At 40.8% G+C, this 13,288-nt stretch overlaps 1 protein-coding gene across 1 annotated transcript in view; it reads left to right on the top strand.

The window, feature by feature from the left end:
- Positions 1-13,288, top strand: part of CSPG4 (chondroitin sulfate proteoglycan 4) — a 72,755-nt gene that overhangs the window by 34,235 nt on the left and 25,232 nt on the right. Inside the window, exons 3-5 of the mRNA XM_075273746.1 lie at positions 381-3,923; positions 9,649-10,113; positions 10,517-10,693. Coding sequence (XP_075129847.1) covers positions 381-3,923; positions 9,649-10,113; positions 10,517-10,693 — 4,185 coding nt within the window. The remainder of the gene's footprint in view (positions 1-380; positions 3,924-9,648; positions 10,114-10,516; positions 10,694-13,288) is intronic.

Genomic DNA, 13,288 nt, shown 5'->3' with positions numbered 1-13,288 from the left:
AAAAAAAAGTTGTCACCAACAAATTTGGAATCCCCTTTTAGCATTCCCTTTTGGTCCCTGGAATGTTGGCTGCAGACCACATGTGTTTTTTATTAGTGTCATTCATGCAACCTAGTTGTTGAAGCTACAATAAACAGACCCACTAGAAGATGATTCGCTACCATGGTCCCCTGTCCTCCATGGTTTTTTAACACTATATGTGTTAGATTATTTCAATACACAGCATAATTAAAAGGGTTATCCAATTTTTTAAGCCAGACAGATAGATAATAGTAGATAGAAATTATATAAATGCATTTACCTACAATTGTCTATATGATTACACATAGATTTATACAAGGTATGAATGAACTAAATTGGAATATCTTCTTTTTTTTAAGGCTCAATTGAAAAGAGGGACGGAAGAATCGATACTGACCTCACCAAAATGGATTGTTCTGCAAAATAGTGAAACCCATCAAATAGATTTAGAGGTTACAGAGTCTCTGATGACTTTAACACTGGACAACTTCAGCAATATTTTGGATCTTTCATGGACCCAACAGAAGCGCTTCACGTATCACAGTATCTTCCTTGGTGGAACTAACACTCCAGGTCATTTTGAAAATATCCCTGCATTTCATGGCTGTATCATGGAAGCCACATTTGACCAAATGGACTTGCTTTCTGGGTCTTTTCCTCAGGTGGAACTTCATGGGCAATGGGAAATTTGTCACTCAGACCTTCATACTAGTACTAGTTCCTTTTCATTCTTGGGACCACGTTCATATTTAAAGTTTCCAAGTTGGGATATGAAACCACATGGATCCATTGAAATAACTCTGGTGACCTCCAGACCAGGGCGTGCACCTCTAATTTACCAACCAGGACCCCAAAAATCTTACTTATATGTTGAAATTGCTGGTGGTCACCTCCAGGGAGTGTTCGACACTGGAGTGTCAGCAGTAAAATTTCAAAATCTGGTATACATTAGCAATGGCCAGATCCACACTATTCAGATTTCTGTGAATAACTCCAAAATACAGATAACTGTGGATAAATCTTCCACTCAGGTCTCTCTTAATAGTGTAGGACAAATATGGAACTTTAATGGTGATCTTTATCTTGGTGGTGTGGATGACATCACTTTAGCTAAGATGCGAAAAGGTCCTCTTGGCAACATTTTCATGGATGATATGGAGTATAAATCTTTTTCTGGATGCATTATGAACTTAAAGATTAACTATAAGAGTATAGTACTACAGGATGCTTTGACAGTCAAAGATGTAACAGATGGTTGTCATGTATATGATGACTATGCAGAATATGAAGACTATATCACTGCCATTCCCACCACAACTGCACCGTCTGTTTTTGAAAGTCTTTATGATATTTGTAATGTGGACCCCAATAAAGCCAAAATGCCATTTCTTCTAAACCCTAAACCTTTGGAAGTAGCCAGGGGAGGATTTGCACTCCTAGAATGGAGACATATCAACCCCACAGTTGACTTGGAAAAAGTTGGTTTACGTCAATCTCAACTGGTTTTTACTATTGTTGCCAGCACTCAACATGGGCAGCTTGAGCTTGGGACACCAGGAGGTGAATCCAGAAGAAAATTTACATTGCTAGACATTAGCAGCCACAAAGTACGTTACATCCATGATGGCTCAGAGTCATATAAAGATCAACTAAATCTGGAGATATCATTAGCCAGTGGAGTAAATGTCCCTGAGTGTCTAAGAAAGGCCCAACGTTTTAATCTTACAATTAGTATTTCTCCTTCTAGTGCTACACCTGTTATTCACTTTCCTAAAGGAAATACATTTTGGATTTTACTTTTTGGACAGAAAGTTTTAACAAATGAAATTATTAAGATTATGGACTCAGATACACCATGTGAATTGTTGACCATTTATGTTACGGAAGATTCTGCACAAGGACAATTTGAAATTGTGGGGAAGCCTGGCAATGCCATTCATGAATTCTCCTGCAAGGATTTGGAAGCAGGTCAAGTGTTATTTGTGCATAAGTTTGGACAGGAGGCAAATGTCACCATACAGGCTAGTGATGGAACGTCAAGAAGTTCCCCAGAGTTTATCAACTTTTTAGTGGTACAGCCTCTAATAAATATGACTCAGAATGCAGTAGTTGTAAACCAAGGAACATCTGCATTAATTGCACCTTCCAACCTACCTTTAGTTACAAATGTAGATAAACTAGGAATGGAAATTACCTATCAACTACTTGACAATCCCAGACTAGGTATGGTACAGACACTGGTGCCTGGAGAGGGATGGAAAGCTACAGATACCTTTAAACAAGATGATCTGGAAAGATCTGCAGTAAGGTATCTAAGTGCAGAATCAGAACTTCGAGGAGAAGAATTAAGTGAAGACATGAAAATACAACTAAAACTAGGTACACAGGTAGTGAGTAATAACACAATCCGGGTCAAAGTCAAGAGGTCAGATTTACAGATGATGAGGATGATCCCTCTGAAGCTGGGAAAGAAGCGTGAAGTTAACTTTACAGACAAGCATTTGCAAGTGGACGCAGTCACAAATGGTCATGAGCTATCATCATTTATATACTTTATTGTCCAATCCCCACGGAAGGGAAATCTTCTGATGGATGGAAGAAGAATAATAGAAGGATCCCATTTCACTCAAGAAGATGTGACCAATGGACATGTCAGCTATGCAGCTGCAGTTCGAAATACAATGGAAATGGAGGATCAGTTTCAATTCCAAGTGATACATAAAAATAGGAACTCTCCGGTCTTTACATACAAGATTGTAATTGGTGTAGATCCAGATGCCCCACAACTTACTAATCAGCTACTGCATGTACTAGAAGGTGAAGCAGGAGCAATAACCCAAGACCACCTTTTCATAAAAAGCAGTAGGAGCACTAGTTTTATTTATGAAGTCATTGATGGACCCCAACATGGGATCTTAATTCGAAAGGGAAAGTCTCAGACAGCTCATGAAGAAGGAGTAGCAGAGTTTACTAATGATGATATTCTTGAAGGTCTTCTCTTTTACAAACATGACGGCTCAGAGACCACTGAAGATGATATCCCATTTGTAGTTTTTAGGCAGCTTGAAGGTAGTGCTTCCGATACTAGTGGAGAAGGAGAGGATAAAGAAGAGGAGGTGGTGAGAGATGTTTTCCGTGTATCTATTCAGCCTGTGAATGACAATGCTCCTAAGCAGATAGTACATAAAGTATTCAATGTGGTTCGAGACGGCCAGAAGGTATTAACTACCAATGACATTGCATTTTTAGACACAGACACAGGTACAACAGATTCACAGATAGTTCTAGTTAGATATGGGGTGTCATTTGGAAAAATTGTATTTGTGGATGACCCATCACTTGTAGTTATGAGATTTACCCAAGATGATATCAGAAGTCACCGAATCTTGTTTATACATAATGGTCCTGACCAAGGCTCAATACAATTACAGGTATCTGATGGACTGCATCACCTTACCACTATTTTAGATGTCCAGGCATCCGACCCTTTTATTCAAATCGCCAACATTACTACACTTAACGTGCTCTCCAGAGGACAAGGAACTCTGACGGAAACAAATCTTAAGATAGAGACTAACTTGGATTTGCGTAGCGATGATGAAATAAAATATTATATCAAAACTAAACCAAGGTGGGGAGAAATTTTAAAGGGAGGACAACCTACAGAATCATTTTCACAGCAGGATTTAGCAGATGGATTGGTAGTTTATCGGCACAGTGGAGAAGGAAGTAACAGGGATCATTTCAGGGTTACAGTGGAAGTCAACCAGGTAGAAGCAGTAGGCGACATCAAAGTACAAGTGATCTCCGATTCCCCACCTGTGCCACTGAATGTCATACATAATGAGAAAGTCTATGTCTTCCAAGGTGAAGCAGCAGAGATCAAGAAGGAAAATCTTTTGGTGAGTATGTCTATATGTCTGTACTTTAAGAATGAAAGGATTATATAACCCAGTGCCATAGGCAGAAGTGAACATTTTCAGATTGGCATTATCATTACATGCAACTGTTGGCATCGTGGCATTAGTAGATAGTATTCCCTGCATGTTCGGACATGTAGGTATAACTTCTTTTGGTATTTTTAATCAATTAATGCACTTTGGCAAATAATTGTACAACTTGGACAACCCCTTTACTTAGATATAACTGTCCTGGGAGCAGCCATATGGATGACACACTATTCCTTCCTGTATTGTGTGTCAAAACAGTAGAACAGGGTCTGTGCTTTATGGTAACTGCATTAAATGAGAGTCAGTTTTCAAAGATATGTCATTGACTAATATACCTTCCAATGAGAGATTATGTTTAGCCCCTCCTTCAAAGACCAGAAAATTACAGGGGAGATGTGTACAAAGATGTATCTGTGTATAGGGTTGCAATCATCCTTTATCTAGGCTTTAACAGTATAACAGGAGATGTTGGTTAAACTTCAACCAACTCTAACTTTTTGCAATCTTTAATAGGTTCCGGAGTGCTATTTTCTTCACAGTTGGAACCTTTCCTCTACCCCCCACCATTCTTGAGCATTCAGTGCAGTTAGTTTCAACACCCAATATTCTAATCAGGTTCTCTGAAGTCAGGTAGGCGGTCTACTGCTGTCTACTCTAGCCCAGAACTGCAAAAAGTGAGAGCTGGTGGAGATGGTGAAAGGTCCACTTTAATTTCCCCCCCCCCTTGACCCTGTCCCAGTCCACAAAGTAATGCTGACAAGTGAAGAAAAGCATCTGTCTATTGTGTCTTCTTTAGTAATCAGCGTGAAAACTAGAACACTTCAAGATTTGTTGTATATCAATAGTCACATAAAAATGGAAAAAATACGGAGAAAAAAAATTACATGGTATGACTGTAAATATAACAAAAGTAACTCAATAATTCACACAAGTTTCATTTTCGAGTTATTGATTTAAAGTACATTTTCTACTCCAATCCTCTCCAAAAAGCAATATAAATCTTTCTGCAACTTGATCAGAAATAACATTATACCTTACTGATGAGATGTTTAAACATCAAGGGGGGAATTTGCTGTAAACTTGAAGAAGTTGCTGAGACCCTCTGGGTATGGATTTTCACTTAAGTCCAAAAAAAATTGCCATTTCCTTGGAAACTAGAAAATAAGCCCTCCGAACCAAGAAGCTTCACATTTCTGTATGCTTACTTACCTGCTGGAATAGATCACTACCCCTGTTACAGTTGTCATCTTTAAAGGGATTGGTATCAAACTACTGACAGTACCTTGTAGGGCTGGTTATACACTTTCCAAAGATGCCTTTTTTTTATCCTGCATTGCAGCTCCATTTTATAAAAAAAAAATCATTGTTTTGTTATTATGAAAATTAGCTGAAAAGAGCTTGAGGGGTCTTTCTTCTCCTACTGGGGCTTTACTCTCTGTTCTAGATAATCTTCCCTAAAATCTGCCAGCTCCCCCCCCCCCCCTTTACCTGAGTGATCTCTCCAGCTTTGTCAGGCTTTGTAGTTATCTCATGTAGAGAGTAGAGATGAGCGAACAGTGAAATATTCGATATTCGTTATTCGTTTTGAATAGCCCCTCAGTATTCCACTATTCAAACAAATATCGAACCCCATTATAGTCTATGGGGAAAAAAGGTTTGTTTCAGGGGAAACCCAAATTCGACTCAGGAGGGTCACCAAGTCCACTCTGACACCTCAGCAAATGATGCCAACACCTCTGGAATGCAACTAGGACAGCAGGGGAAGCATGCCTGGGGGCATCTAACAAGCCCAAATCACAGCTTTACCCCACCCTCACAGCCTATCAACTACACACTTTCCACACTCTTTCCACTATGAAAGTGGGAAAATGCCTGGAAACCTTTTTTCCTCCCTAATTGGATGGACAGAAACCCAAATTTTAAGCTAAAGAAATATTACCAAGCACCCCTTTAAATCACGTTGCCCATGACTACCACAGAAGGAATAGGCAATGGGAAATCCAACAGAACCCACCCTTAACTGTCATTGTTTATGTGTGTGTGATGAGGTAAGACCTTAAAAAATTCACTTTTCTGGCCCTTAACGTGAGCCCTTCCAAATTGAGTTAGAGGCCCTTAAGCTGAGATACCAGCAGAGATTGAGGCCCTTGAGGTGACTTCAGCCTTTTACCAGCAGAGTTAGAGGCCCTTTAACTTAGTTCAGCCTTGCAGCAGCAGAGTTTTTTGCCCTTTGGGTGAGTTGAGCCTTGCCCCAGTAGAGTGTTAGCCCCTTTAAAATTGTTAGGCCCTAAAACGGTGATTCCACAACCATCACTCTCGTTGTGTGAGGTTGATGCGGTGGATTGGACTGAGGACCCAGACATTGACCTTGATTTGGATTGGGAAATTGATAACATTTTGGCATCAAGTCCTGGGGGTAACTTTTATTTAGAGGACCGCAAAGGTGGAGAATTGGCTGCAACCACTACTACCGTTAATGGTCTTCTATTATTGGACTCTACATTACCTCTACAGGGTTCTGATCAGGTGTTAATAGTCCAAACAACATGCTCCAGTACTTCCAGTAGATCAGAAACCACTTTCCCTTCCGACACCAGATTTAACCAAGCTTCATCATCATCATCCTGCTGAGATGGAGCCACTAAAGGAAACCTTGCCTTCCAAGGCAAGTTCTGGAGCTGCGACTGAGCCAACTCTAAACACAGAGTCCTTTGGAACTGAACAAAATTCACCAGCAGTGTTTTTGGCCCTTGAGGTTAGTTGAGCCTTGCACCAGCAGTGGTTTTGGCCCTTGAGGTTAGTTGAGCCTTGCACCAGCAGTGTTTTTGGCCCTTGGAGTGAGTAGAGTCTTGCTCCAGCAGTGTTTTTTGGCTCTTGGAGTGGGTAGAGCCTTGCACCAGCAGTGTTTTTGGCCCTTGGAGTGAGAAGAACCTTGCACCAGCAGTGTTTTTTGGCCCTTGGAGTGAGTAGAGCCTTGCACCAGCAGTGTTTTTGGCCCTTGAGGTTAGTTGAGCCTTGCACTAGCAGTGGTTTTGGCCCTTGGAGTGAGTAGAGTCTGCTCCAGCAGTGTTTTTGGCCCTTGGAGTGAGTAGAGCCTTGCACCAGCAGTGTTTTTGGCCCTTGAGGTGAGTTGAGCTATGCACCAGCAGTGTTTTATTTTTTGGCCCTTGGGGTGACTAGAGCCTTGTAGCAGCAGTGTTTTATTTTTTGGCCCTTGGGGTGACTAGAGCCTTGTAGCAGCAGTGTTTTATTTTTTGGCCCTTGGGGTGACTAGAGCCTTGTAGCAGCAGTGTTTTATTTTTTGGCCTTTGGGGTGACCCCTAAAAAATTAGATTTTAGGCCCTTGGGGGTGAGCCCTAAAACATTAATTTTCAGGCCCTTGGGGGAGCCCTAAAAAATTATTTTGCAGGCCCTTGGGCTGGAGCCCTAAAAATTGCTTTGCAGGCCCTTGGGGGGTATGCATGAAAAATTAATCAAAATAAAAAAAAAAATTAAAGTTTTTAAAGAATTACATTAGGGTGAAGGGGCTGGGGTTGGAAGAGGAGGAGGAGGATGATGATGATGAGTGAATTGGGTGCTGGCAGCCCCTCTCCAGTACCTGGACTGTGGACTGGATACCCAGCTGGATATCCATGTCCACGTCCTCGCCCACGTCCCCTGCTGCTACTGACGAGGGACACTGCTGGCAGCCCCACTCCAGTACCTGGACTGTGGACTGGATACCCAGCTGGATATCCACATCCTCGCCCACGTCCCCTGCTGCTACTGACAAGGGGCACTGCTGGCAGCCCCGCTCCAGTACCTGGACTGTGGACTGGATACCCAGCTGGATATCCACGTCCTCGCCCACGTCCCCTGCTGCTACCCTGCTGCATGATTGGCAGGTTTACTGTATGTTTCTTACACTGAGAACAAGCTCTCCCTATCACTCCAAAATGAAAATGAGACGAAGATGGCCGATACTATTCTTATGAATCAGAGGTCACATGTTTTCGGCAGCCAATGGGTTTTTCCTTTTTTTTTTTTCAATGCCTACGTTGTCGTACTTCCTGTCCCAACTCCCCTGCACAGTTATTGGTGAAAAAAATGCACCAGGGAAGGTGGGAGGGGATATGAATTTTTTCTGCGTTTGCCGCGTGTTATTCGATTGGAATCAAATATATCGAACAGTCTTATATTCGATCAAATACCAATTCGATCGAACGCCGTTCGCTCATCTCTAGTAGAGAGTGAAACCCTTAAGAATAAAATCCTAATTTTCATGAAAATGGAGCTGCACTCCAGAATAAAAAGACATCTTTGGAAAGTGTAGAAGCAGCCTTACAAGGTACTACCATTAGTTTGATACCGATTTACCTGTTGATAAGCTCCCTTAAGTAATACAATTATTTATAAAGATTTAGAGTGACGCTGTTCTATGTTGTCATTTTATACACTATATAAATATATATACTAAATTTAGTTTAGCTATGATGAATCATTACAGCACAATTTACTGTGGGGATCCAAATTCTAGCTTTGGTTTGGGGTCCCTGGAATTCTTATTATATGAATTGATTGTAATGCTCAGGGGCTTTTCTGTTCACCCCTTTCACAGAATACAGGCCTGTATTCTTAATGATGATGACTCAGAGCCTCATTTTAAAGCAGAATCCTCACCTAAATGAGGCACAATAGTAGGAAGACACATCCTCTTTACTATACAGCAGAGGCAGAAGCGGACATACCATATAAGATTATCAAGAGCAGAAGACCAATTGTTTTTGCACAGGGGCCTTGCTTAGGAAAGGGTCACTAGACCTACATTTCTTACCATTTGACTTTCTGGTACATAGAAGTCCTAAAATGCACCTATTGAGACAAGTTGAAGGAGGTGAAATACCAATCTTAATAACTTTCCCCACTATACTTTAGTGCTGCTTGGGCTTACATAGTATGATGGTGGATCCATTCTAAACACATTATAACATTTCAAGTAATTTGTTACAATTAAAGGGGTTTTCCCATCTCTCTCTCTTTCAGCAACTTTGCCTGTTATCTCTTCTTCTCGTTTCCTGTATTCTTCCACAAGCTCGTGGGAGGGCTTTGACTGTCTGATGAATAGGACACTATAAAGAACCTCACTGGACATAGACTTTGCCTTTACAACAAAAGATTACTCATTATGATTACTAGAAATCTAATATAAATGCAGATCAAATAATATGCACAGTAAATGTATATTACATTACACAGATGTTTATAGAAGACTTACACAGACAATGGGCTTGCAGTAAGCTCAATGTTACCTTTGTGTTTACATAAAGAGATAATTGACACTATCCAAGCCTTTATAAGCAAACTGCAATTAGCTGACCTGATTGTCCTGATTTCAGAGCTGTACATATCTGTGAAAGCAGTCAGCCTCCCAGAGAGCAGTGATTCATTCTCCCCATCTGTTATCACAAGACAGGATGGGGACCAGGAAAATACTGTGTAAGTAATCTAACATAGCAGGCAGAAACAGCATTACTAAAGCAATGTATTCAGGAAAACTCTTTACATAAACTAGTAGTTTACATAGGATCCTTGAGATGGGAATACCCCTTTAATTAGATTATTTAAGCAACTGAAATCAAGTTGTATAAACTTTACTGGAAAGATTATCCACTGACATAATTTTATCTTGTGTCACCAGGTCTCTGCAGAGGGCATATTCCCTCATAAAATTGCATACAGTTTAATAGGTTCCCCATATTTTGGACACTTGGTCACTGTTAGTGGAGAACTATCTTCTGATGGATCACCAAGTTTGGACTTTGTATATACTTTTACTCAGGAAGATATTAACAAAGGAAGAATCTTGTATCTGCACTCATCCCCAGACATACTCCCTGATCAGATGACATTAGAAGTGTCTTCAGGTGGAACAACGGAAAATATAGTGATTCCTATTGAGATATTACCTGTTACTATACCATTGGAAGTTAATGAAGTGAAGGTGGCAGAGGGGGACATAACTACCTTATCCAACAGCATTCTTCATATCCCCAATGACTACTACCTGGGTCTCAACTTAGACCTTATTATTCTTGAAGCTCCAAAGAATGGTCGCATTGTCAACCAGGAGAAACATGAATTACGAGACTTCAATTGGAATGAGGTAAGGATTTTTCATTGACATTTGTCAGGATGCATATTGAGGTACGACTTCCCCCATTATTGATATAAACCTGCATTTTTTGGACGTTTTTGGTGAGTGTTTGCTATAAGTGTTTTAAGGTAGATTGAAAAAAATGTATTTCATGGTTGTAGTTCCCACAACCAAAAAGACATGTCATCTAATGAAGTCATATAGAAAATTAAAATGTCTCATTCTCATGTTAGAAGGATGGGTATTTCTGGAATGAACACAATGCTGGCTCTAGGTGCTTCACATTCAAATGGTTTGCCATGCAAAGAAGAGAATATGAAACAAGAACATCTTGTAAAAGAAGACCAATATTATATTGTCATTATACAACACGTATCTCTCTGCTAATATGCTTATGAACATTTCTCTCCAGCTGGACCAAGGGCGAGTATTTTATGAACATGATGGCAGTGAGACCAGGAATGACAGTTTCACTGTTATGGTCAATGCTTCAGAAGTGAACCACCATAGCCAGCCAGCAACAATCTATATTATTGTCCAGGCGGTAAATGATGAGAAGCCACGAGTGGTCACCAACAATGGGCTACAGGTAAGTTTAAGAAATTGCAATAACTGTACTACTGACCATGTGGATGTCATAATAAGCTATACAAAAGCTAGCTTATTGGAAAATTGTCCCCATCTGTATATTATAGCTGCATTTACATTTACCTTTACTTCTCTACCTGGGTTCAGACCAGCATGAAGACTTGTTCACAACATGGTTGCCATCATGCCCATCACGTAGTAATTATGCCCCTGTTTGTGCCACGGCCTTCCCCACATAGTCCCTCCTTCACTATTAGTATATGTTTCTGACCAACTGCTGTTGTTTGCCATTAAAGAGTTTATGTTTTCCGTTCTGAGAAAGAAAGGTTGTATATCATAAATCTTCTCACCAGAGTGCAAGAGTCATACATTTTATGACCCGCAGTGTGTCAACCATCATAGGAAATCATGAACAATATGACAGTGACTTGGGGGGCCCCTGGCTTCTGGGACCAGTTCACTATTATTATAGTTGCTGCTCTTATTCCAGACATTTCATTGGAGCCTTATGTTACACCTCTGGGTTAGATACAAGGATGCTCCTCTCACCGGCATCAATGGCTATGGGCACCCTCTGATCCTGAGCTGCAGCTTGAAACTTTTGGCATAAGATTTAGCATAAGACTGGCAATGTCTTTCTACCCTGACTGATGCCAATAAGGCAAGCAGCAAGGATAGGCTATTTCTCACTAGATCTACAGCTTCTAGAGCATGCACATAACATGTAATATATGTAAAAATACTTACTCAGTTTCCTATTTACAAAATGCTTCATATACTACTGCTGTTTTTGTTGTTGTTGGCTACCTACTACGCATGGGTACCCCCCAAACTACCGAACGCATTGGCAAGCGCTGTGCAGTGAAAGCACACGGACCCCATAGATTATAATGGGATCCGTGAGCTCCCCGCGTGGTCTCCGCACGGAACATGCGTTTGGAAAGTATTTCACAATCTACTTTCCTGTCCGTATGACTTGTGCGGAGACCGCATGGAAAGCACACGGACCCCATTATAGTCTATATGGGGTCTGTGTGTTTTCACTGAACTACAGCTTATGAGGCAATTTTGCATACGTATTAAACAATATACAACAAAAATACATTGGATGAAATGGCCCACATCCTGATTTAGCTTTTAAACATAAGGCCCATTGTGTGCATACATGTTATGAAAAGCATGCCACTGAGCCATAACTGCAGGCCATGCCTGTAATACATGCATTTATCCACTGGGTGTCCTCGGTACTCCTTATTACAGAGCCTTCCTATGTTTCTGCCTAGTTTCACTAGGCACAAATACAGTAATATCCTGTTTGCTCATAGCAACAATACCGCCTGACAAGTTCAGAGCACACTTATTGGTAGATGACGTGAAATATTGATGTCTGCTCTGCAATATGTAAATATCTACAGTTTATTGATGTTGCTTACTTTCATTTTTTTTAAATCATATATTTGAAGCAGGGCTGTGGGTGACTCGGGTATAAAAAATCTTGTGGGGCTGCCCCTTTCCTGTAGCGGTGTTATAATGCATCGTAAGCGGGACATAAATGCTACATAAACACTGTCAGATGTATCCTATGTTGACTGAATTCAACAATCATCTAATGTGTACTTGGTAGGACAGCCCCATTGTCATCCAAAGTCTGAAGTTGGGTTTGACAAAGTTGGGTTATAAGATGCTCCGTTGCTTATTCCTATGACATGTCAGGCTCTGCTACAGGATTTCCTCTAGTTAGCAGAGATAGTGACTGGGGAAGCCGCTTTACCCCATACAGCTATACCCTTTGTGGATTTCCAAAATGGCTCCAACATTTTGAATTTGGCAATAGTCTTCTGATACTGAAAATCTGACACAACATTCAATGAGACAGCCTGTTATGGGGTCAAGATTAGCTAATAAAGCTATGAAAGTATATAGTGAACTCCTGGGTCTGTCTGCTGTATTCATGAAGGCAGCGCCCCTCCTGCCTCTATAACCAGAGATATGCATATGCAGGTACATTCAACTTGTCAACCACTGTCTGCTTTGGAACCTGCTGCACTGGTTGGTTAGAGTGGTCTAACACACAGTAATATATGGCCTATGAACGGATATACCATAAGCATCCTGTACTCACTGCATTATTTGTGCATGGAACAGTAGAGCCGAGGTCACTCTGGAACTCACAGACACAATCTGTGAAATGTGGCCACTACATGGACTGAGTTTTCTAGCCCAAACAGTCACCTAAATTAGTCCTAATCTTATGCAGAAGTGAGAATAGTGGAAGACATAGATGTCAAATGTCACAATGCATCCACTCAAGGGCCCCAGTATGGTCAAATCTTTATTTTAATTTGCAAAACTTCCAAGTGTCATCTCTATATTTTTCTTCTATTACATCAACATTACGGTAACTGCAAGAAGAAAGCTGTAGCCTTTCTGCGCAAGCTTTAAATGACAGTAACTTGCCCTTCTGCATGCTCTGGTAGCTGCCATAAAGCTTAGGCTTATAAGGGAGACATATTATTTTATACCTTTTCATCAGACAAGCTGCTTAATTCCTGAACTGCATTGTGTTCCTTGTGAAACCCATTGAACTGTGAGCTAA

The sequence above is a fragment of the Leptodactylus fuscus genome, chromosome 5, assembly GCF_031893055.1.
Source record: "Leptodactylus fuscus isolate aLepFus1 chromosome 5, aLepFus1.hap2, whole genome shotgun sequence".
NCBI lineage: Eukaryota > Metazoa > Chordata > Amphibia > Anura > Leptodactylidae > Leptodactylus > Leptodactylus fuscus.
This window is presented reverse-complemented; position numbering and strand designations above follow the sequence as displayed.